The 26,314-nt window shown below is 39.1% G+C and overlaps 1 protein-coding gene across 2 annotated transcripts in view; it reads right to left on the bottom strand.

Moving 5' to 3' along the window:
- The window catches only part of STXBP4 (syntaxin binding protein 4), a 127,265-nt gene that overhangs the window by 13,532 nt on the left and 87,419 nt on the right, over positions 1-26,314 (bottom strand). For both annotated transcript variants that reach the window (XM_075216754.1, XM_075216753.1), the window contains one exon: positions 20,522-20,579. In XM_075216754.1, the coding sequence (XP_075072855.1) occupies positions 20,522-20,579 (58 nt within the window). The remainder of the gene's footprint in view (positions 1-20,521; positions 20,580-26,314) is intronic.

Below are 26,314 nucleotides of genomic sequence, written 5' to 3' on the forward strand. Positions count from 1 at the left end.
TAACTCTCCTACCCAAACTCAGTCCCACGTTGAATTAATAGCCCCATATCACATCAGCTTTAAAAGGTCCCGCCACCCCTTCTTAATTTATTAGGCCCCACAATTTAATGAAATAGCCCACAAATAAATTAAATTGCCCCACCATCACCCCACAAATAAAATAGTACACATTAAATAATTAGCCCCCACCTAAACGCCACCATTAAATTAATAGCCTACCTTCCACCGATGTGCTATTAAGACAGCCCTCCTCCCTTCCCTCATATCACACATTATAGCAACATAACCCCCTTTCCTTCACAAATTATAGTAGCCCTTCCCTGTCCTTCACACTCCCTATTGTTTAGTATAGGCAGCCCTCCCTTAGTATAGGATAGGCAGCCCCCCCTTAGTATAGGATAGGCAACCCCCCCATTAGTATAAGATAGGTAGCCCCCCTTAGTATAGGATAGGTACTCCCCCCTTAGTATAGTACAGACAGCACCCCTTAGTATAGTATTGGCAGCCCCCCCTTAGTATAGTACAGACAGCCTCCCTTAGTATAGTATTGCCAGCCCCCCCTTAGTATAATATAGGCAGCCCCCCTTAGTATCATATAGGCAGCCCCCCTCTTAGTATAGTCTAGGTAGCCCCCCTTAGTATAATATAGGCAGCCCCCCTCTTAGTATAGTCTAGGTAGCCCCCCCTTAGTATAATATAGGCACCCCCCTCTTACTATAGTCTAGGTAGCCCCCCCTTAGTATAGTACAGACAGCACGCCTTAGTATAGTATTGGCAGCCCCCCCTTAGTATAGTACAGACAGCCCCCTTAGTATAGTATTGGCAGCCCCCTTTAGTATATTATAGGCAGCCCCCCTCTTAGTATAGTCTAGGTAGCCCCCCCTTAGTATAATATAGGCACCCCCCCTCTTAGTATAGTCTAGGGAGCCCCCCTTAGTATAGTACAGACAGCACCCCTTAGTATAGTATTGGCAGCCCCCCTTAGTATAGTACAGACAGTCCCCTTAGTATAGTATTGGCAGCCTCCCCTTAGTATAATATAGGCAGCCCCCCTCTTAGTATAGTCTAGGTAGCCCCCCTAGTATAGTATAGGCAGACCCCTTAGTATAGGTAGCCCCCCTCACTTACCTTCAGTTACTCAAGCCAGTGACTTTTCTCACATCAGGCAGATAGAAAGTGAAGTTAGACTTCCTGTCTGCCGAACAGCAGCCTGGGAGCCCATACAGCAGCAGGCAGCCTAGCGATTGGCTGCCTGCTGCTGCCCACTGAACACCAATGGTTATTGCTTCCCCTGCACCATCCCACGACCCCCCCGCGGCCGACCAAGATCTCTCCCCCCCCCGCGGCCAAACACGACCCCCCGCGGGTGCCCCTCCCCCCGTGCGGCAAAAAATAAATAAATTTTTTTTTTAAACAATGACACAAAGTGAGGTGGCCTCTGGGCAGCCTCGTTAGGCCATCGGCCTACCGGTAAACTTTCCGGTAAGGTCTATGGCCAATCCGCCCCTGGCTCTACCTTTTTTTCTCCACACATAGTGTTGTGTGTTCCTTCCAAACAACTCCACGTTTGTTTCATCAGTCCACAGAAAATGTTGCCAGTAGCGTTGTGGAATATCCAGATGCTCTTCAGCGAACTTCAAACATGCAGCAATAATTTCTTTTTGGACAGCAGTGGCTTCTTCCATGGTGTCTTCCCATGAACACATTCTTGTTCTGTGCTTTACATATTGTAAACTCGTTAACAGATGTCTGCAAGTTGGAGAAATTTCTTTAAGTCTTTAGTTGACACTATTCTTAACCTCCTTGAGCATTCTGCACTGTGCTCTTGCAATCATCTTTGTAGGAAGGCTAATCCTAGGGAGAGTGGCAACAGTGCTGCATTTACTCCATTTATAGAAAATTTGTCTTAAGGTGGACTGATGATCAAGAAGGCTTTTAGGATATCCATTTATAACATTTTCCAGCATTATGAAAAATTCTTAATCTTAAATCTTCTGAGATCTCATTTGTTTACATCAGACAATGCTTCCTATGCATAGATAACTCTAAATTTGTGACAGATTTTAATACGGCAGGGCAACTGCAAACAACCACTCCAATGTTGTCTCATTGATTGGACTTCAGGTTAGCTAACTCCTGATGTTAATTAGTGCTTTGCTTATTAGAAGTCAGCTTAGGGGTTCACATACTTTATCCAACCTGTACTTTAAAGGTTAAAAGATATATTCAATATGGACAAGAAATGTAGAGTAATTGTTTGTGTGTTATTAGTTTAAGCAGACTGTTCGTCTATTCTTGTGACTTAAATAAAGATCAGATCACATTTTATGACCAATTTATGCAGAAATTCAGGTAATTCTAAAGGGTTCACATACTTTTCCTTGCCACTATATAAATCAAACTATAACATGTTGAAGATGCTGTGTTCAATTAAATATAATATCCCTTTAAAAAATAAAACAACGTGTTTATTAAGAGTTGTGAGCAAGTAGAAGTGAGAATGACTTCAAAGAACAAAGAAAGATTGAAATTGAAGTTATTCTACATTGACTTACGAGTTCTACTCCAAGTAGAATAGGTAACATGCTGAGTTCTCATTATTTTCTAACATGATCCAAATGTATAACAAAAAAAGTAAATGCTGAAGTAAGGTGTCTGCCACTTCTGTCCTTTTGCAATTAAGTTTAACTACACTTTTTTATTGACTTGTGTACTCCCAAAACGATTATCTCCTCTTGTCACTATCATTTGCTGAAGAAGTTTTTTTTCCCCTGTTTTCTGACCTCTGATCATCAAATCACATTTTAATTCTTCCCTAGTCCATAAAAACAGATGATCAAATAGAAGTAAAAGCATAATATATGTATTTTGTAAACCCTAAAAATGTTATTAAACATTGAACATATTTATTAAATATTCATTGTAATGTATATATTTTACTATGGCATAAAAACATGTTTTCTACTTTAGAACTCGTTGAGATAAAAGCAACTTTGTAAAAGTGGCTTCAAACATATCCTGGAGTCTTCAAATCCAAACTGTATTCCTTCAACTATAGCTCGGGAGACTCCAATATCTGACTACGAAAGGTGAAGTTGAATAAAGCAAGGTCAAAAAGTATTTGCTTAATTATACTTGGCATTCAAGATTCTATTGGTTCCCTGTCAATCTCATCTGTTTGATGAATCTCAGAAGATCTAATTGCATGTAAAAAACCACAGACCTCCTGCAACATGCCTGAAAAATTTATTTTCTGTTTAAAAGAGGAAAATATTATTTCATGTTGTATCAAAGTTTAAGAGAGTGGTTAATTGCTAATTAAATATGGATAAACTTAGACAAACTATTTTAATTAGCTTTTAGTCTTATAAAAGATCAATTGCTATTAATTTATAAGAAGAAGGAAAATAATGTTTAAGTGAGTAAGGTATAACATATCTTTAAAAGTAATTGTTGGCTTTTTTGAGGGGGGAGGGGGAACAACCTCTAAAATGTGTGGGGTACAGGAGTATTATGTCAGTCATACTTAGCATTTTCAAAGAAATGACAAAACAATGATATTGTAGTATCACAGATGGTGGGGTCTACAAAAAGAAGGTTGAAAAGAGAGACACAGGTCAATCAACTTCAAACTTTTATACATTCTAATTGTGCTGAAGCTCCATATACCATTTCCAAATTACATAAGTGAATTTACCATCATTATTACCATGTACTATGAAATTCTACAGCCCAACAACCCTTACAATAAAGAACCCATTCCTAGACTCATGGTGCAACCCGCTTTATTCTATAACCAACCGATGACCCCATGTCTTCTCTATGGTCCTTGGTGTGAGTTCATTAGACAAATATTTGTACTGACCTTGGATATTTTAAACATATTACTTAGATCACCTATTCCCCCTAAACTAAACAAACCTATTTTTCTAAGCTCTGTTTATCATTTACTAAAGGTTACCAAAACAATATATTGCATATCTGCCCTATCAGGGTACCCCAAAAGTAGGTAGAAACTCCACTTTGTATATTCTGCTGCTGCGGGCATCCTGTGTTTCAGGAACCTAAGTAACGACCACCAAGGGTCCAGGGCAAAAGGGGAGCTCTCTGCTCCGGCCTTTTCAGCACTGGAGGCCCACCACCACCTGTATAAGTTCTTTTGCAGGACTAAGGTGCTGTGTGTGTTGAAGGGGGAGCATCAAGGTGCTGGTCTTTTCTCCTCCACCGGCCACTCCAGTACCTGTTACCTTGCTGCTGTGTCCAGTGGAGGAGGGGTCAACTGCACTTAAATACACAGCTCACAAAGTGGCTCCTCTTTTCCTGCAGTAAATTCTACATATTTTACATGTTTAAGCTTTAGTGCAGCCCCCTCAATCTCCCTATGCGGATCTTGGACCAAAAAAGGTTGTACACCTGTGATCTTAAGTAATTTTTTTAAATTGTTGAAAACACATTTTATTCTCCCAAAGACTGACATGTTTTATGCTGTACAATGACAGGAGCACCTCTATCACGCGTCATTCAGGAATTAGATGTATGAAACTTAAAGCATCTGTGCACTGCCCTTCATCCCTTTCTGAGTGACTGGTTTGCAATCTTCAAGATAACAGAATGGAACTACAACAAACGGCATAGATCAGAAAGGTGATGTTGAGAAAATTAGAGAATTATACGTTAATTTCCTTTCCTTGAAATATTGAAATACTCCATGGCAGCCCTCACAATGGGTTAATACTACTCAGTATGAGTAGTAGAAAGGAAAACATTTCACCATCTGGAGGGTATATAAGGTGGCTCCCTCCTCTATTTTGGTGTCTTTAGTAACTTCCTGATCTATAACTATAGAACACGGGTGGGAAACATAGGGCTGCCATGGAGTATTTCAAGGAAAGGAAATCAACGTGAGTATAATGCTGTAATTTTCCTTTTCCTACTCCATGGCAGCCCTCACTATCGGATATACAAAAGCAGTTAAGAATAGTAGGGTGGACAATAAATAGTCAACACATAGACACCCAGAAGAATATTTATTTAAGCAGTTTGTTGGAGGACTTTCCTTCCAAACTGTGCATCAGCAGAGGCCGATACATCCAGTACATAATGTTTAGAAAAGGTATGCATTGATGACCACCTGTCTGCCTTGCATATGTCTGTCGCTGATGTCTGGACCCCCTGTGTGTCCAGGAGGTAACCACGGCCCTCGTTGAGTGCGTCTTCAACAGATCTGGCACTTCACGCCTGTTCCCCCTGTAAGCCTGTGCAATTACTTCTTTAATCCACCTTGTTAATGTGGGTTTGGAAGGAGCACATCCTCTGTGAGACCCCTCTGGAAGTACAAATAGTTGCTTTGTCTTTCTGAGACTGTGTTCTAGCAATATGTATATATACAGATATTGCTCTGACCACATCCAGAGTATGAAGCCATTTTTCTTCTTCATTAGTTGGGTGTGCGCAGAGTGATGGTAGAACTCTTGATTGATATGAAAGGAAGAGACCACTTTTGGTAGATAACCTGGGTTAGTTCTTAAAACCACTTTGTCCATATCAATGTTGAGAAAGGGCTCTTCACATCATAGAGCATGTATGTCTCCCACTCAACGAGCAGAGGTGATTGCCACTAGAAATAGTACTTTTAGAGTGAGCCATTTGAGAGAAATGCTCTGTACTGGTTCAAATGGACCTTCAGTTAAAGCATTCAGAACTGTATTAAAGATCCCAGGGGGCTAGGAATGGTTTTATTCTCGGACACAACCTCTTCACTGCTTGGCAAAACTGAACAATAAGCTTTCGTGATGCCAGCTTGGTATCAAGCAGAATGCTAAGAGCGGATATCTGTACCTTCAATGTGGAGGGAGCTAGTCCCTTAGCAAAGCCATCTTTAAGGAACTCTAAGACCACCAGAACACTGGTTTTCATGGGATTACTTGTCCTGTCCTTTGCCCGGAAAATGAATCTTTCCCAGATCCTGTAGTAAATTGTAGACAAGATCTTTTTCCTTGCTTGAGCTAATATGTCTACCACTTCGTCCGAAACACCTTTGAGTCTTAAGAGCAACCGCTCAGTCACCAGGCCATCAAATAAAGGGAGTCTGGGTCTGAATGTAAAACTGTGCCCTGGTATATGAGATCCGGTCTGTTTGGCAATAGCCGTATATGCCACTGCAGCATTCTCCTCGCTACAGGGAACCAGGGGCAACAAAGCAAACATGGGAGGACTGCTATCACCTCTGCCTTTTCCTTCTTTATCTTCCTCAGTAGCTGAGAAATGATTGGAAAAAGAGGAAACACGTACCCGAGATTGAAGTCCCATGCTATCAAAAGGGTGTCTATCCCAAAAGCCTTGCTGTCCTTTTAACGGGAATAGAACTGGGATATCATGATATTGTCCCGCGTTGCCATAAGATCTATTTCGGGAATCCAAAACTTTTGAATTATTAGCTGAAAAACTTCCCCATGTAAAGTCCATTCTCCTCAATGTACTTTGTGCCTGCTTAGGTAGTCTGCCAGGACATTGTCCTTGCCTGCCACTTGGAGGGCTGAGAGTGATTTCAGGTTCCTTTCTGCCCACCCCATTAGGGTGGTCACTACTGTTGTCATTGCTCTGCTTTTGGTAATGCCTTATTTGCTTATAAAGGCCACTACCATTTTGTAGTCCGAGAATATTCTTAGATGCTTGTACCGTAGACAGGCCTGAAAAATAATTTCTATGGCTTTTAACAGATATAATCTGCTGATTTTATCCTCAATATCCGTATGCAAGATGTTGGCCCACAGTCTGAGGGTTCTGGTTACTGAGGCAATAGCTACCCCTGATTCCAGAGGAGTTGCGTAATCTTTTGAAGAGCTTTCCATTCTCCTGTCCATGATGCCTCTCAATGGACCTCAATCATCCAAAGGGAGAGAGGTTTTTGCTGACAGACCGGCTATGGCAGAATCCACTTTAGGCACAGAGCACCATTTTAATGCATCCTCATCTTGAAAGAGATATATCCTGTTTAATCTTTTCATATTAAGGTAACCTTTATCCAAGGTTTCCCATTCTTTAACAAATTAATTCTTTTATAACCTTATGGGTATGGAACACCCTAGATTTCGCTGGATGATCTAGAAATAGTGCATCCTGCGGTCTAGCTGGGGTTGGTACATCTTCAATACCCAACAACTTATTTATGTGTTTCAGGATAACATTCACTGTGTCCAGATTAAAAGTCCTAGGATCTTCCTCAATTTCACCCTCATTATCAGATATGGATTCTACATCCCATAATGAGCCGACGGACTCAGTGGATGGGCCGGGTAACTCGTCCTCAATGTCCTCCTCGCTTGGGGCTTTACCACTCTTTTTTCCTGTTCTTGGGGCCAAATATCCTACATTGCTCTCATCATCCATGAGAAGAATGGTTTAAATTGCTCTGGAGGTTGGGGATCTTCCAGTTTTAGGGACACATGACACACATAAAGTCCCAACATAATCTTTAGCTAAAATCACAGGCTGTACAGACACGATTGTTAGCCTTGCCTGATCTTTCTCCTTGCACAGGTTCCATAGGGATAATGTACATAACAAATCCAAGAAAATACTAAAGTACCTAACTACCTAAAGCAAATTCATACAAAACACCCCTACTAAGGGCTTACCTTGGAGTGTCCTTCAGTTTTTTTAGGGTGGGCTCCTGGTCTATCTGTGCAGGTATATCCTTTCTGGAGTCCTGAGGTATACATGCAGCTGATGAAAACAATAAACCCCTCCTTATGGGCATTAGCTGTGTATAAGGAGTTCCAGCCGTGACATCACCTTTGTGAGACCAGTCTGCACAGGGCCGTTACTAGGGCTGTGCGATAGGGGCGACTGCCCAGTGCGCAACACTGAAGAGGGGCGCAGTCGAAGGATAATTTAGGTTAATTTGGTTAAAATTTAGGGCCAGGGGGGAGGCATTTGACATTCTCGCCCCAAGCGCTAAAAATTTAAGTTACGGCTCTGAGTCTGCAGCTAGTCATTCAGTATATAAAAACACTATATATGTCATCCATAAAAGTGTCTCCAGATCTTAAACATACATTCCTCTATATAGGAGAGAAACCTGTAACACCGGCGTTCCACAGGAACCGGACAGCGGCCTCCTTATTCACAGTTCCATTGCTGCTCCTTGATTCAGAGGAGGGGGGACGACTAACACCAGGCTCCAGAACTGCACAGGCCAGCTACTGCTACTCCACTTGTAGTCAGGGAAGCGTCAGAGAAAAAGGCAGACCTAGATGCAGGTAAGCCCTGAAACCATAGACAAACAAAAAACGCTACACTTCACTGAGACAGGAAAAAAAATGCCAGGATGGAGGAGGAGCCACCTTATATACTCTCCAGGTGGGGAAAATATTCCGGTCTACAACTCAGCTGAGTAACCCATTGTGAGCGTTGCCGTGGAGTAGGTAAACAAAATTATATTCATATATCTTTTACTCAGTAGAGGTTGCTGCTTTTTTCCTATTTGAGTTTTTGAAAACACAGCATGATTTTAGTTATGGACTTTTACAATAAATATGGACGTAACAAGTGGGATATGTAGAGGGCAGGTGTGAAAAGACGGGATGGGTTTAACCATAAAGTGGGTGTACGATGATGCTAATTGCATCAGCACGCTCCCCTGCCCACTCAGATTTGGACGCATTTGTGCACTGAATGTATGTAACAAAAAGCGTTATTACAGATATACATGTTGGACACATTTCAAGGTCGTTCATTTCAGAAACAGTAGCAATTCTACCAAGTCATGTTTTCAAGACTGTACAGATGTGACTCGACAATGTTGGTAATAAACGCAAAAGTCACATCACCCTATTTGTATACAATATAATAATGTAATTAAATGTCATGTTGTTTTTCCCCATTGCACCAACCCTCCAGTACCCTTAAGAGACAGACTTCCTGAAAGGTGCATCTGCGGATGTATCTATGTCCACTCCTTTTCAGGAGTAAGGGGATGGATTTGAATTATAGGCAAAAGATCTATGTAGAGACGTATGTGTATACAATTTTGGTGAGCATGCGCAGTAGGGAAATGTGTATCTTATGCAAAAAACATTAATGTATATCAAATTCCAACTGCGCCTCTCCATGTTCACTGAGGTGGGCAGCGCTTGATGACACCATTTGTATAATACAAGTAGCCCTTGGGGAAGTTTTCTCTGCTCTTCAATAAGCTCTGCCTCTAATTCCCGAGCAACTATGGCTTTATAGTAAAGCTGCAATGGAAGACCTGAGTAAAACCGAACACTGTATTTTATATCCATTTAAACTGAAAAGATGTCTTCAAAGCATTGTTCAATTTGTTCATTAATTAAAAATTAAAATTGAAATGTCATGTATAAATTAAGTTACAGAAATATTATTCAGGAAAACTGATAAAAAATATTTGCACTATCTAGTGGAAAAGAAAAGAGTAATATATTCATGTGTCCGGAATAAAGTTGGAAAAAAGAACGCTAAAATCACAGATAATATAAATGAGTTAACACCAGTAGTGACAAAATAACATAACAGCAAATATTTGCTGTGTATAAGTTTACAGCTTTTTTTTTTTTTTTTTAACATATTGGGACTAATGCAAAGTGGTATGTACAACACTTTGAGCAGAATATCTTTCGTGAATCACGCCTGGAAAGCGCATATGTTTCTGGCACTTACACCCACCTGCGCCTGTAGAGGCGGGACAGTGGAGGGAAGGGGCATGCAAACGTAGGCTGAGTACAAGGTGGGTTAACGCACATTTGGGTAATGCATACCTGCAGAAACATGTACGTATGCCAGTTAGGAGGTGTATATATTTTGCATCTGCTATAAGGCAGGGACAAATACGGGCTGATGAGGACTTATCGTAAACCATGCACATATTCTTCCAATGCATGCGTATGGCTCTGCATAGGGGCAGAAATACTCTACTTTTCAGTACTCTTTTTTTTGAGAGTAAGTTACTCTGTTTTGTGTCCAACTCTGCATCAGCCCCATCATATTTAAGAGAAATGTTCTGTGCTTAATTTACTCTGATGTGATACCTGCCAACAATACTGATTTTTGCAGGCCTCCTCATAATTGCCCATGTCAGAAGGGGGCATGCTTTTGGGAGATCATGGATATGGCCTCTTGTATTGGCAGTTATTGCAATATTAAAACTTAAATCCTGCACTTTTATTTACTGAGAGCATTTCTGGTATGACGTTTGGCACAAATATTTGTAGGAAAGATACTGTATCCCTTTTTTATAGGGAATAACATGACATGCAATGCAGTTTTGCCTGCAAACTGTAAGCCAGGGACATAAAAGAGCATAAGGCAGCCTGTTTAGATTATTTCTTCCAAGAAATGTATTATTGAAAAAAAAGCTGTAACCATTAAAATAAGAGTTAAAACATAGATGGAAAGATATTCAGTTCAACAGTACCTTCATCTCTATATTAACGCTAAACATTACCAAATCCTCCGCTGGAATGACAAATGGGTTCAGAGTCCATATTCTTTATTTTTTATTTTCCAAGTTGCATCCGTATAATTAACAAGTACCAAATAATGTTAGCTGTTAGTAATATTTAATCCAGGATCAGGTGGATATCATGAGTCCTATATAGGTCATTCCACATCAAATCAACACAGGGATTCAAACTGACCGTTTCAGATTGTAATAAAATGTGGTGTAATAAATGCTGCCATGGGTGTAAAGAAAACTTCCAAATCTTAGGCTGATATGTATTATGTACACTGCTTTTGAAGTTATATGCCTTTAAAGCTGGAATTGTTTAACAAAAAATTTGCTATTAACATTTATTTTAAATTGCATTTGTAGCTCACCTAAGTAAGATAGAGAGTTGAGCAAGGTCTCCATTTAAACCTCTTTTATGGGCTTGTATGTAATATATAAACACAGTAGTATGTTTCAAGAAAAATGAAAATTATAAAATTTTCAAAATCACAATTTTGATTTTCTCAAAAAGCCATATTTTTAATTTTTGAAAAACATCTAAAAAATTGTTCATAGTGTTGTGAATAAATCCCCAAAGTTTTATTTTGGGATCATCTGCTACAAGATCTTTCACTTTTGAGTGATTCATGAAAATTGTATTTATTGAGGCGCTACACATCTGAGAAAATAAACAAAACAATATTTTTTTCCAGTCAACTTCATTAGAGGAATCCACGTCCCTCTACAGGTGTGTTTGGAGATGAGATACTACAGATAACGCCTGCTCTCACTTCCGCGCAGGCGTGCAAACTTAAGTGGAAAGATACTCCACGTGGAAAGGCACTTTAATTGTTTAGTATAGGCCCGCCTTTTAAGGGGACAGCTTAGGTTTGGTTGGACTTTAATTATTGAAGAAAAGCCCATAAGTCATTAAATTAAGCTTACCCTGCCCTGGACCATTTGTGTCACATTTGAAAAAGTGGAGTGTTTAAATACAGAGGAATATCAGACTGGGAGAATTTGCGCAATTCTTTTTTCCGTTAAAAAATTGCAGTTTTAAAGGCATCTAAAACTTCAAAACCAGTGTACATATCAGCCTAAGATTTGAGGGTTTTCTTAACACCCATGGCAGCATTTATTATACCAAATTTAATTTAAATTAGAGAATGTAAGGTAGATTTTTTTTCTAAAATTGTGTTGATTTGATGTGGAATGTATACAACTATATTTATTACCCAACAACTCTGTAACAATTACAATTATAAAAAGTCCCAGTAAAGTCTCATTTCACTATGTCAACTAAGTATCGCTCTTATAAATGCATGGTAAAATAATGTTTAGTTAAACCCCTGGTGAGTGGGGGACATGTCACATCATCAAGCTCTGCTCACCTCATCTTTTTCTACCCCGTCTCCCAAAACGATGACCCAGAGCTACAAAAGCAATGTGAAATTGCTGGTAGAAATGTGAAGGAGCATTTAAATGGGTAACATTTCTGAAACCTTCCAATAACATTTTATAATTTTCGTATAAAAACTCAGATACATACATCTGATTGGTTGCTAAAGATGATACCATTTTCATGTGTACCAGTATTCATACATGCCTCTCAGTGTTTCCTGGCAGAAGTCTGATACACAGAAAAGGTTAATGGTAAACTTTTAAGTTTGCTCTTGCTAAATACTAGCTTGTCCGGTCTCTTTCTTCTCTCAGCATGTTCAGTAGGCCAAGTTTTGAGTCACTAAAGGGTGTCTATAAAGTCTGCAGTCTGACGGTGGATAACACAGCAAGAGATTATTTGCGGAGGAGTGTATGAGTGTTACCTTGCTATCAGCCGAACACAGCAATTGTGGGCACAGAGGATCGTACGTGAGTAATATCTTGTCCTCAAACACAAAGCCTGTTTACAATCTCAGACTGTCACCTTTTGAGACTGATCAATTTCTGAACAACTTGGGCACGTTGAACAACTTAACAAGTACATATAAGAGATATGTTGTTTCCTGACCCATTGTGATTTTGGATGACACATTCTGTACTATTTTAATAAACAGAACTCTGTGCATTCAATATAGGGTTTTTGTTCCCTTCACGTTGCACTTATAGTGCAGGGTATTCTACGGACTCATAATTTTGCTAAAAATGCGGAAGAACATTTTTCCCGTGGATCAATATTCAACATTTGGAAACAATTAATGATTGAACTTGAAAACAGAGTTCCACTAAGCTTTCAGTCAGCTGGCCACTGACTAAATAGAAGCATTGAAGTGATTAACATATTACCGTACATGTATTAGAGGTTTGTTTGCTCTGATTTATATTTGCACATGTGTTTGTGTCATTTGGATAATTTGGATAAATAGTTTTTAGACTATATGAGCTCATACGGCAATTGATGTTTATACGTTGTATAGTAAAATTATTGCAATCAATATCCACAAATCTCTACATATTTTGTTATAGCGCAGTTGCACCATTTTTTTGTCATTTCGATTTTGTAATTAGGGAAGGCAGTTCCTCAGTAACTTCTAGCCTTGTGCTTTACTCATACTCAGTGCTGAAAAGTTTTTTAGGTTGGAGATTATTTACAAAGTAACACACAGCAGCAGCAATTACAATACTCAGCATACCTCACAACATATAAAAAGAAAATAAGTTGGAACAAAATTAGCCCACCCCAATAGACCCATAATATGCTCAAATACTCCCCTTTAATAAACCAGATACATCCCCATTTTGCCAAATCAGTATTCATCCCAAAAGGCAGCAACCCTTACGGGTTGAAAAAACAGGTTTGCCTTCTCCAAAAAATAGGATTACTGCAAGGTATGTGTGGATGCCAGGCACCAAATTTCCAAAATAAACCTCTACAACCTGGCTATTCATGGGCTTTGCTTAAACAGCCTTCCTTTCCTTAGAGATGGATGTGCTCTCCAGTACCCTGTTACCCCAGGTCTTGTGTACGTGGTAGTCGAGGCTTATTCTGAGATAAGTGCTGGCACAGAAGAATATTGGAGATACAAACGCCAAAACAGATGTGCAAGTCCAAAAATAAAACATACACAGAGGTGAACTGCAGGTACTTGCACTGGCAATAGTAGGCAAAACATGGTCCAAGGTCCAGGCAAAGGTCAGGACAGATGACAATCTTAATAGTAGTCAGTGTCCAGGCAGATGGCAATTCAAAGAATCAGAACCAGGCAGAGGTCAGGGTGGAATCAAAGCAGACAACAAACAGGAATCCCCACAGGCTAGATACACCACACCTATAATGGGCAGTGAGTATTAGAGCTGCCTGCACTATAAAGGTGCACACAGCCAATCCAAACTATCCCTTGGAGCCACGTCTCCACAGCCAGATTTGACTGAAATGCGATCATATGTTTGCACGTCAAGCTACCTGTCTGGCTGCTCGAAGGTGTCCAGTGAAAGGGAAAGTGTGTTGCGGTGGAGTGGGTCTGTGTCCGCTGCTCCTGACAGTATGCCACAACTAATATTCAGAGGTTACAGCAGTGGGAATGGTTATGTTATGTCCAGCATGGAAAGTCAGGATACCATTCATGTAATGTGCCATGCTGCTTTAAGAAAACACAATGTAAAACACACGTGACGCAATGCAAAGTGTTATGTTTTAATTACCTTATTTACATGCAGTACTCCTTATCTACCACCAGGTGTCATATTAAAGCAATCAAGATGTGCATGTGCCGTCAAGCCAGTTGAAATGAATGTTGGAGCCCTGCAATAAATATGGGCAGAGTGGCCTCCTTTTAAAATCCTTAATCAGTCCCAGAACTAGAAGACCTGGATTGGCTGAACTAATACAGGGAAACAACAAATTTGGGGTCCCCCTGCTAGAGTGGAAACTAGCAACAAACTAGAAAGGCTGGACCTAATCACACCACAACAGATAACTCCCTGTAATAGAGAGAACCAGGCTCAGAATGGTCGGCACCCAGGCCTTCCCTGACAAAGACTATCAGCGCAGAGTTTACAAGTTCTTGGGATCTTTCTCATACCCCTGGGTTGTGGATAAGGGGTAATGGAAAAAAATCAGGATCCCTGGTGTGACAACTTTGACTCCACAGTAGTCCCAGCATAATCATAAGGGGTCCCCTGATTATAATACAAATATAGAATAAATAATTTAATAATGCACATACACAAATGTTAAAAATAAACTTTAATTAAAGACTTCCAGAAAAATCTTCCTTTAACACTTTATTAAAATCTAAAACAAGTCCAATAAAGATTCTTCTTTCTTGATATTTGAGAGGAAATAAAATAAAAAATCCCTATAATGGGAAGAAATCTGCTCATTGCCCCTGGTGTAGAATGACTAGGACATGAAATGTCCAGACGAGTGAACAACTGCTAAGTCAGTCACAAGTGGTTATTCTGTACCAGAGCTTGTAGTGAGAAGTTTGTGGCAACCTTTAATGTTTTTATCTTATATAATGTCTCAATGGATTCCAACTTTGCTATTGTACTACAGCTAGGTCTAAGAGATAAGAATGTATTTTATAATAAAGTGGAGAATAAGGATGTGTAGGGAAGTCTTTAATTTAAAATAAATAAATAAAATAACCTTTGTGTGCATTCACTTATACTAAACTTATATAATGAGCAGGGGTATACCTCCAGGGGGTAAATGTATTAAGTGCAGATTTCTGCAAGTCGCCGGAAATTGGCGAGTTTGCAGTTAAAATTTAAAGCGCTGATGGCTTAAAACGCAAAACATTGCCTTTAAAGTCATTGCCGCTTTACACTTTCACTGCAAACTCAACGATTTCCGGCGACTTGCAGAAATCGGCACTTAATACATTTACCCCCAGAAGTCACAATTTTTCCATTACACCTTTATCCACATAGCCTAGTGGTGCCAGGAAGATCTCCAGCCCTTTTCAGTGTGGGACTGCTAATCGTGTTACAACCCAAACAATTTAATGATAGCATGGTAAGACAATTCAAGGTTATAACTCAGGAACTGCACACAGCAATACAATTATGATTTGCCAGGTGTCCCTTTGACACTAGCTACAGCTGCATGTGTGGGGAAACCTTGATAATTCAATGTGGATGTATGCAGAGCAAAAATATATATGTATTACGGAATAAAATTCTGTGATCCAGAAGTAATGGAAACGTGAGCCATACAACTGTCTCTGTCAGAATAATTTTCTTGTGTACCATAGGGAAGTAAGCAGGAACAAATCTGAGACAGAGCACTTCCCTACCACCAGCAACAACTGTTATTCAGCTACATTATGTATCAAGTTTTCCGCATACATCTTAAACGGTCTCATTCATTACCTTCGGTTTCATGTCATTACATGTTACTTATTTATACCATCAACCCCTCAATGTACAGCGCTTGACATTGTTGGGGCTTTATGGCTTAATAACAGTAATAATAATGTGGTCACAAAGGTGATTGTAAATGTATATAGGTGTTTTAAATAATAAACATCAAAACATTAACTTAGATAAGGGATGTACATTCATACATAACAAATAGACTATATACATTTTTCAAAGAGAGCAGACTTCTAAAAAGACATGTTCCTGTAACCATAGTAACATCTTAAAAAGTGTTACCTGATGAGAAAGCAGCAGGAAGCCTAAAAACATCAGGAAGACAAGAGATGGTACATAGTGGCACAAGTAATTATGAAAGCATTTCAGGTCATGCATAAAAGATTCTATATATAGGGAATTATCTTGAGAAATCAAGTTATGCTTACTTTCACTTTTGCTATATTGTTAAGCTTCAGTATTTGTTTTGGAAACACTTTTTCTTGCTGTTCTCCGACAAATATCCTAGTATGAACATTACATCACAGTTGCCTACTCTCCCAGAATGCCCAGGTAGCTGCGGAACTCATGAGCTAGTAGGCCATATTGGTGAGTGCTTACTAGCCACAGGGTGGGCAGGGACATGCTGTGAATTGTGTCATTAAGCTCCGCCCAACACAGAAACCTCCAGTTTACTAAGGTGGGTGGGGCATGATGCAGTTCCGCTGCCCACTTGATGGCGCAGATCTTTAATCAAACCCCACCCACCTACTCTTTTCCTACCTCACCTTCCCCCACTAGGCATGAAATGTAGGCCTGCACACTTTACATTAAAGTCACTATTATCATATACAAATATATATGCAAATATTTTAATATATTAGAATTACAGACTTAGTAAGGCTTAGTGGGGACTGATGATGCTGCAAGACTCCATTGATTTGTTCTAACAGTACTATAACAGCAGCCTGAAAACCAATTTGTCAAGTCTTTTAGCCACAACATTTATTTTTATACAAAACAATTTTGTTTCACGGTAATGTCATAACAAAATGCAAAAAACATTATTTTGTAACCACTAAATCAGTTGTGTTAAATAAATGTCATTTTACAGGAATTAGTAAAGCACAATTTTGTATCTCTAAATTGTGTGAATAAAAGTAATCTATTGTGTGTACAAAATAAGTTTAAATATATAAAAAAGTGTTTTGCCGGTTGAACAACAGTGGTATAAAAATGTCAGTATCATTCACTAGTTTCTGTCACACACCACATAATTATTAGTCCTCAAAGTCAATTTCTACATCATATCTACAATATTTCACAAAATCAATTTTGTGCAAAGGATATGTCAATCAATCTAAAAAGCCATTCAAAAGCTAATTTAGAAATTGTAAAGCATGTCTCCATCCCGTATTCTATTGGTCCCTGAAATCTGTCACTAAACTACTCTTTCAGTATCACTAGCTATATTGTTTACATCTTGTATGAAGAGGGTGAAATACATGAAAGTGTAGTGAAAAACAACATAGGTAGTTCAAGTGGTGATATTTGAAAACTCCATAATCACAATCACGATAGTCTGCCATATCTACTGTATATTCCATTAAACTTAATATACATAAAATACATATATAAGTATAAAAATATCATGTTCTCTAGCTACAAAAGTGAAAACATTAAAATCATAACTTTCCAAAGGCTTTAAAGTCCCTACACTTGGGAAAATTAGACAAATACATTTACATTAGATACATTTGATCTTCTGGGTATGCTCTCAGTCAGAGGTGAGTAAAATCATGGTAACATTTTGTGCAAATCAAGTTCTGCCACAGAACAGGCCAGTTTGCAGAGATGCCAAACACCAGGAATACAATCTTTGAGTCTGGCTTTTGCTACATCATTCTACAGAAATCCAGTCTGCATTGTATTTATAAATTTGCATTGACAGTTGGGACCCACAACGGTCAATAATACACTTCCAAAATCCGATGCAAAATGTGAAAATGCAGAAGATGGCGAATATTTAACTGAGCTAGTTTTTTTTTCTAATGTTTTTCAATAGCTAACTACAGTAAAATAAAAAACTATCTATTCCAATATACTACGAGGAAAAAAACCCCATATATTTTCTGTAAAAAAAGATCAATTGTTGCATGAGAACATTTAGAAAATAAAGAGGCTCTGGTCATAATCACCTCCAGTCTTATGGGGTTAAATAGGCATCGTTCTGCATTATGAAATCAGAAAACTAACACAAAGAAATGCCCACACTGAACATAATTCCAACATGATTTCTAGTTATATCATTATTTATCTACAAGAAACACAGTCTAACTGGCAAGTACGGTGTTAATATATTAAACTGTCTTTCTGTTTTTCCTTTTCTAAACTATTTGATGAAGGAAATTTTCTGCTTGATGCATGCCATCTTCTACAGGCTGCCTGCGGTTTATTTGATTGTAATTACACATGGGATGGAAAAAAGGGAAAACAGTTTTTAAAACGGTACAAGGACATAATACACATAGGGACACTTCATGAGAAAAATAATGAGGGGAATCAGTGGGACACCTGTCAGAAGCAGGTGTTTCTGATTATTTTGCTAATATTGAACAAAAAAAAACAAATTACCTTTTTTTCCTCTGCACATGAAATATTTGAGATTCATTTTTATGCATCTATTTAAATGAAACACAGGCAGACCAAGCTGAACCTTACTGGTCTAGCATCCAAAATGGTGTCACACTGGCCCAAGTAAATATCAAACTAGATTGTATTAAACATAAGAATTATTTTTGCAATATTATTTTTTTATTATTATCATTACTATTGTTTCCACATTATCTCTTTAGACTCTTATCTTAAAAGTAACTTGAAACATTTCTAGAGCTGGATTTACATCATTGGAACCTATAGGCACAGCCCTTTCACAGAATAAAATCTCATTCTCATTTACAGTGCCTATGCCTAAATATAACAAAGAGGACTAGGCCAGGGGGTTTGTCCTGTAACTAAAGTGATACTTCCCAAGCTTCAATTTCAGTGGATCTTATAAATAAGATTTGGTGTATCAGGCACACTGGTCCATATTCAATAATCAATCTAGTTTACATAGAGTAGCTAACCTACAGGTGAATTTAACTACTTAATACAAACGTCACAGGATGTGGACTAAACCAATGTCCAAACATTTGTGATAAAAACCATGGCCAACATTGCCATTGTCAGGGCAACTATGAAGCATCAAATAGAACATCGCTAACTGAACTGGTGTACGATACGAATTGTAGATAGTTTGTAGCTTCATTTTTGGTGGTAGCCTAAAATTAAATTATTTATATGCTTTTATTAAGTGAAAAAAAACATGCATCCGACAGGTTTAGTGAACTATGAGAACCTTTTTTTTTTTAATTTCAGGTTGTTACTAAACTCGATAATAATATACATAGTACACACAGGCTTTCCAGATGGAATCATGCAGCACCTATGTCATGTGGGAAACAAGTTTTTGCATTAGGACGTATGTCCACTGTTAAATGCATTTTTCATATTTCTGCTCTTTTTGCTCTGTATAGTTCTATTAAATGAAATAACTAAACGCAGAGGAAACTTAGGGCCCGATTCATTAAGGGACTTAAACAGCGATTTTGTGCGTACAATCTGCAAAAATCACTGTGCAAATGCCCAGAACCGGCTCTTTACGCCAGAGAATGCAGCAACATTCAATTCATCTTTAATTGCAAAGGACACTTACTACAGCCTATGTTTTCAGGGAGGGAACGGGGTGTTTGTCCGTAGTCAATGTACAGTAGGGGGCGTGGCAATCTCGAACGCACGCTGCGGCGTCTGATCCATGCTCTGTGTATCTTGTTTTTCAGCCGTATCTCTTGCTCCAGCTACAGGTCTAGTCTAAGTGCCGATTACTAGTGATGACAGCTGAGTATTCAGGCTAATACATGTGTTTTCAATCAGAAGCAATTGTAAAAAAGATATTTTATGTATGAGTCGACATTCATAAAATAATTAATAAATGTATTTCATGGAGAAACAAAAACACCTTTTTTATATTTTATCCTTAATGCCTATATTATTAACAGGTGACACTAATTGAATAGGCTTTTTTTTGTGCCTTGTTTTGCTATATTCCACATAGGTATTGGACATATTCTGCAGATGTCTAGTAGAGCAAAGTAGACCTAAACCCGTATTCATCACCGCACCTATCTTCATATCCGTTCATTGCGGAGTACGTATACCCGATTTACGTGCATTTTAAAACAAACGTACATTGCAATCAGTATGTGTGACAGAGGGAGACGAGAACCCGGAGGCTAAAGGATTGTAAAAATGAAAACTGTAATGCAGATTTTCAGGTGCTTACATTATCAGCTACTGACTGGTTGTACACATGGGTACCAGTTTATTTTGTTCATTTTGATTGACAACCACAATAATATTTCACAAGTCTATACCAAATGAAGGCTTTTGTATTTTATAATCCTTCATATAATTGTATGCTATGCCGATGAGGATGTCTGTGTGTAATACAGCACTGCTTACGCTGTAGAGGTCACCAAAACACCACATACCACAGTCCTATGTTTGGGAATATTCTCCCTCTAAAGCAATTCAGATTTTAGTAGTCTGTATAACTCCCTGTGTGCCAAATGCATCCTTCTCTCTGTGTACTTTTGTAACGTGCTCTCTGCATTCTTATATATTCCCAGCCAGATGTGACTCAAACTGCTTACATTGCTTAACACAACTACTCACTTGATAAAGTACTTGATACCATCTGCTGTGTAAGTTTCTTCCCATCCATAAGGGAGGCCTAAGGAGAAAGAGAGACACCACATTGATCAGGAATACTCCCAGGAAAATGGAGACACACACTGTAGTTCGTCTTTGTTTAATGTTGCCATAACAGCATCTTACTTTAAAAAGAGTTGTCTTAATGCTGCTTTAACTAGCCAAAATATATTCTGATACATTTTTTACTGTTCCAACTTTACTTTTTAAGTTAATAGCAGATATAACAACATTTTGGCAATTATGATAGGTTTTAAAGTTGATGTTGACACACATGAATATATACCTTGTTAGATAGAATAAAAAAAGAATACCACTTATGTATGTATTTACTGGGTCGGTGGACAAGCAGGGAAGGCAGGCGGAGCACCTCTCAGGCATCATGCCCGACGCCTTGTTCATCTGGCATTCTGACAGCCCTGGCTGCCTGTAATGGAGTGGGGCGAAGAAGTGCCAGTATATCATACCACCCCACTTCCAGCACTGGCGTAGATTGCTATGAAGGGGACATGTGCGGATCTGGACATGGTTTTATTTGTCCTGTTTTCTAATTGGGAAAGATGTGAGGTTTTTAAAAATAAAGTATAGGCTTCTGTAAAATCTTACAATTCCGTTGTATTGCTGAGATCTAATGGTAACCATTTTACTCTAGAGTGAGACATTTATTCCTTATAAAGAAATAGTTTTATATTTATCTGCCATAAATGTAAATGTTACATTTCTTTGCTAACTGTACATAAGTCAATAGCGAATATTATAATTTGAATTAAACACTGCAGCATGGAGTTGCGATATCTTTACTTTTCCATTAGAGTTGCAGACTCAACCTTGAAGTGCTGGGTACTTTAAATTTTATATTTTATACTAATGTACTATTTAATGCCCCACCATTGTTTATGCTCCCTTGCTTTTCTAAACTCAGCTCCACTTGGCTTTTTAAAAGGGTCATGGCAATCTTTGTTACACAGTTCATTAATACAGAACGGAGGTATGAACGAGCGCTACTGAGGGTAAAGATATGAAAGTGAAGCTAGTATAGGAGGTCACGCCTGCACCTCTCACCATCCTTGTCTCTCCTACTTGCTTATCCTCAAGAATGACTCATTGTCTTCAGCTTTTACCATGGAAATACGTCAAGAACCTTACATTATTTTTTCATGTTTTCCTTTTACTTTGGAGAACAACTATTGTCTTACAATATAAGATTCATTTTGGTTTATACTTCTTCACAATTTTGCACCCCAAACCACTCCACCAATGTCTTGCACCCTAGGCTGCAACCTAGACATCCTATTGGATAATTAGGCACTGCCTGGGACAACTTAATAAAAGGAGAATGTACTACAGTGTGTTCAGAGGTAAGTACCACCACTTCTACTGATCAAGACCCACTAGTAGAATGAGTCCAACTATAGTCATAGCAGTTTATGTGACTACTATGGGACCCTGGAACGCCAGGGAGCTCTTATCCAGAGGCAAAAGATTAAGGTGCCTTAAAGTACAAGCTTCAGAACAAGTTCATTCGGGCAGTAATAGTATTTGGGAATTAAAAGAATAAAATGACTGGCCATACATAATCCCTACATTACATTTTTTGCAATCAGGAAAGAGGATGTGGTTGTGTCACAATAGAGGTATAACCATGTCACAATGAGGGTGCCGCCATCTTCCTCCACTCAAAACAACCTTGCCACTGCTGCATGCGGTGAGTGGCACATACCTCCCAACGTTCCTGCCCGTAAGGTCGAGTTCTGTCAGGACAGCAACCCCAAAACGGGTCTGTCCTGCCTAAATAGGGACAATAGGGAGGTATGGTGTATATAATTCATACTAATGTGCCAGAATGCCAATAATGAAATTAGTACTCACACTTAATTCAAACCTTCTAACATTTGGACCCTAGGAAATGGGACGAGATGTGGCCTCGTCCTGATGGGGGCATTACTGTGTGCTAATGGGAGTGTACCTAGTGCTTATGAAGTAATAGACCACCCCTAACTTTCCTCTTCTATCCTAAAAAAAGGCCTGAAAAGCTATGCACACTGGCTGAAGGAGCACAAAGCAGTGCAAAACAATACACACCTCCCAACTTTCCCGCTGGTCAGGACAAAAGTCCTGGCTTTTAGGACAGTTATGCAGAATCTGGAATGTTCCACCTAAAATCAAGGCAATTGGCAGGCATCATGTACGTAACCTAGACTAACGTGTTTCAATAACATCACCATATGTTTAGTGACATTATCAATTAACAATTACTTTTAACATATGATTCTTTTGAAACTTTTTCTAAAAATCACAGTTAATCCATTTTCAAAATTTGACAGATTTAAATAGAACATCCTTTATAAGTAGAATACCAGAGTTTTTCACAGTACCATTTCTATGTGTTCTGTTCTTCATTCACAAGATCTCATCCAGAAGTCTCCTACTGTTAGTCAATAATACTTTGTATTGTAAAAACGTAAAAAAAAAAAAAAGAAGAAAAAAAAAAGGAAATACATTATAATAACAGGATGTACTATTTTCCAACTGCTTCATTCATCTTCTGCTGGTGTGTATTCAGGCCTGGGCTGCTGCATTCTGTTTAAAGAGCAGCAATAATGGGGTAAGATATATGGGTTAGGATAAACACGGTTGGTTACTGGTGACAGAATTCTCTCTGGACAAAGGTGAGACAGGGTATTATTATTTGTTGAAAGTGGCCATAACAGAGTTTTGTTCCCTGTCTATTTTTCAGCCATTCATGGACTATCAATGGCAAAGAGAAAAGAAAATGTTAAGCCCTGGCAGTGATTTGTTCCAGGTTTATGTAAAGATCGATTTGTAAACAGTGCTAAATACATTTTGATTTATTTAGTAAAAAACAAAAAAAAGCAAACAAATAAAAAGAACCCTTTCATAATCAAAGATAAAGCATTGCACTCAAACCAGAGTAGCCCTTAATTCACAGCACAAGACAAAATACCAATTACAAAGACATTTACTATGTAAACTAATTACAAGAGAAATATGAAAACATGATATAACACAGATACACATGAAAAATTAAAAAACACCTTATTCACCTGAAAAGTTTATAGGAAGTATACTACATAGACAATGGTGGTGGTTTAATAATACAATAATCATAATATCAAGGAAAGCAAAAAAATATACAAAATATTGTATATTACATATGCTAATTTAACATTAATTAATAACAGCAGTATTCAGAGCCGGGTCTATATAACCTCCTATACTCAACTGAGTGTAATCAATGTTATAACACAAAATAAATCAATTTAATATACTTTCAATTTTAAAATACACATAATTGGATGCAGCACCTCTCTTATGCCCTCTGCAGTATCCATGTAGAAGACAGGTTATTATCAATACACATAGGGAAGAAGCAAATGTATCTGTTGTGTGGGTTTATCTATTATTTTCCTTTACTAAACAGAACACAATTCAATAACATTGTTTAAAAAACAACATTCACATTTGTAGTCATAGCCATGGAACAAATGAATCACTGTAGCCATTAACAATATGAAGGGATTTATGCTCAGAACCATGTAGCATTACACTAACAGGTGTAATTTTCAGTACATAGCAAAATATACTGAAAATGACCCCTGACAGCTTAACATCTATTGCTATATGGAACAAATAGACTGCTGAGACACAAGTGTATGCTGTTAATAGTGAGAAAACATTTTTAAATATTTTGCATTGGTGTTAAAGAGTACCTGCCTGTTTAATACTAAGGGGTCTATTTAACAAATGGTGACAAGTCAAAATTCTGGCATGAATGCCAGTAACAGGCTCTTTCACAGTTTTTCTTATTTAACAAAAAGTTAACGCATACTTCCAAACTTTTAAACGTTGGCCTCCAAGAGATCCAGGGAGAGGTGGGAGGTGGAACTCAGTGAACCGGGTCATTGTATGGCAGGGGGTGGAAAAATGACGTTATTCAGGAGGAAGTCTGGGAGACCTGAATGCTTGGCAGTAATCTTTAGGTGATTGAGCGCAATACATTGTGTGTATATTGGTTGCTTTACAGGGAGGGATTCCTGAGTACTGCTGCTCTTGCCGAATTTGGGGTTGAGCGCAGTTCCTTTTTATTTTCTTTGAAGTCTGAGAGACCTACCTATTCAGAATTCGTGAGTCTCTTGGACTTTTTGGAAGAGTTGGAAAATATAGGTTAACGCCTTCGCTAGGAAGTGGGCAGGATTTGGGAGGATGGCCTCTTCTTTTGGGAACTAGGACTCTCCTGGACATACCAGTAGAGCAGGCATATATGCCTTGCACTTTCACACAGTTGAAATTTAGCAGATAAACCAAATAAATGATCTTGAGTGAGTAGCCAGATTAAGGTCACAAAACATTACACATTATACAGATACATTAAGTGTTTTTTATTAAAGGACTAGTGAATCACAACATTGAAGGCAAGGTGACATTCCACTGTAACTCTGTTACAGGGGCGGATCTAGACATTTGTCCTACCCTGGGCGATTTTAGGGGGGGCGATTTAGGCTCCCCCCCCCCTTTCTGATGTCTAAGGGTGCCGGCGGCTGCACAGTATGTGCAGGTCCGTTCAGCAGTGACAGTGTGCTGTCCCGCTGCTCTGATCGTGTTTAAAACACAATCAGAGCAGCCGCGCAGCACACTGTCACTGCTGAACGGACCTGCAGTGTGCAGGTGTCGGCAGCAAGCCCCTGCTAGGGGGGGGGGGGGGGCGATCGCCCCCCCCCCTGAATCCGCCACTGCTCTGTTAAAAGTAACATCTTATCTCACAGAAAGTTGAAGCTCCACCCACAGTTTTAGGCCAGTGTCCTAATGGGATCTGATACAGGTCAAAAAGCTGAGATTGCAGTAATGTGAGTTACTGTAACATCAAAAACCGTGTACAGGGAATTTCCTAATTGATGTTTATACTTCACTGAAGAACACCATGGGTGAGTAGGTCTTAAGAACTCACAAATAGTTCTGAGTCACCATATTTTAAGATACCACTTATTGCAGGATTTACAGAAAACTTTGTGAGAACTTCCAACAAGCAAAATACCCCACTACGATAATCAATTGTGAATGTAATTGGTGTTTGACGCAACACTAAAACAAAATTGCATTGCTCATCAAATGGACTGATTAATTCAAATTATCGTTACTAAAAGTCTTGTATGATATAAATCACCAAGATTTATTAATTGCTCCTATATATAAATCCACCAATCCGCACAGCACACTGCTAAACAGTAGGTAGCACTGTTGCCTCACAATACTGGGGTCATTACATAATTTCCAACAAAGCTCCCGTCCGTGTGGAGTTTGTGTGTCCTCCCCATGAGTGCGTGGGTTTTCTCCAAGTGCTGTGCCAGGCGTGTCAGGCGCCATCCCGCTGTTTCTTCGAGACGGTCGCCTGCATCTCCCCCTTACGCGTCTGGTTGCCTGGCAACCAGACGCGGAACTTCCGGCCGCCCGGCACGGCCGTCTGCGCGGGACGCTACTCGAGACTCCCGGCGGCAGCTGAGGACAGCGCCGCCGACCCCTGCAGTCCCATTGGCTCCTCAGACTTTATAAGGAGCTTCCTGTGTGCACACCTGTGCCGGAGTATCAGGTCTAACCTGCCTCCAGCTTTTCCTGTGTTTCCAGTTCCTAGCCTTGTTCCTGACTTCTCTCGATTGCCTGTGACCCCTCTGACCCGGACCGTTTTGACCACCCCTTTTGGATCTCCCTATTGTACTGCGCTTCCAGACATTACCGGCCCGG

Source organism: Mixophyes fleayi, chromosome 6 (assembly GCF_038048845.1).
Source record: "Mixophyes fleayi isolate aMixFle1 chromosome 6, aMixFle1.hap1, whole genome shotgun sequence".
Taxonomy (NCBI): Eukaryota; Metazoa; Chordata; class Amphibia; order Anura; family Limnodynastidae; genus Mixophyes; species Mixophyes fleayi.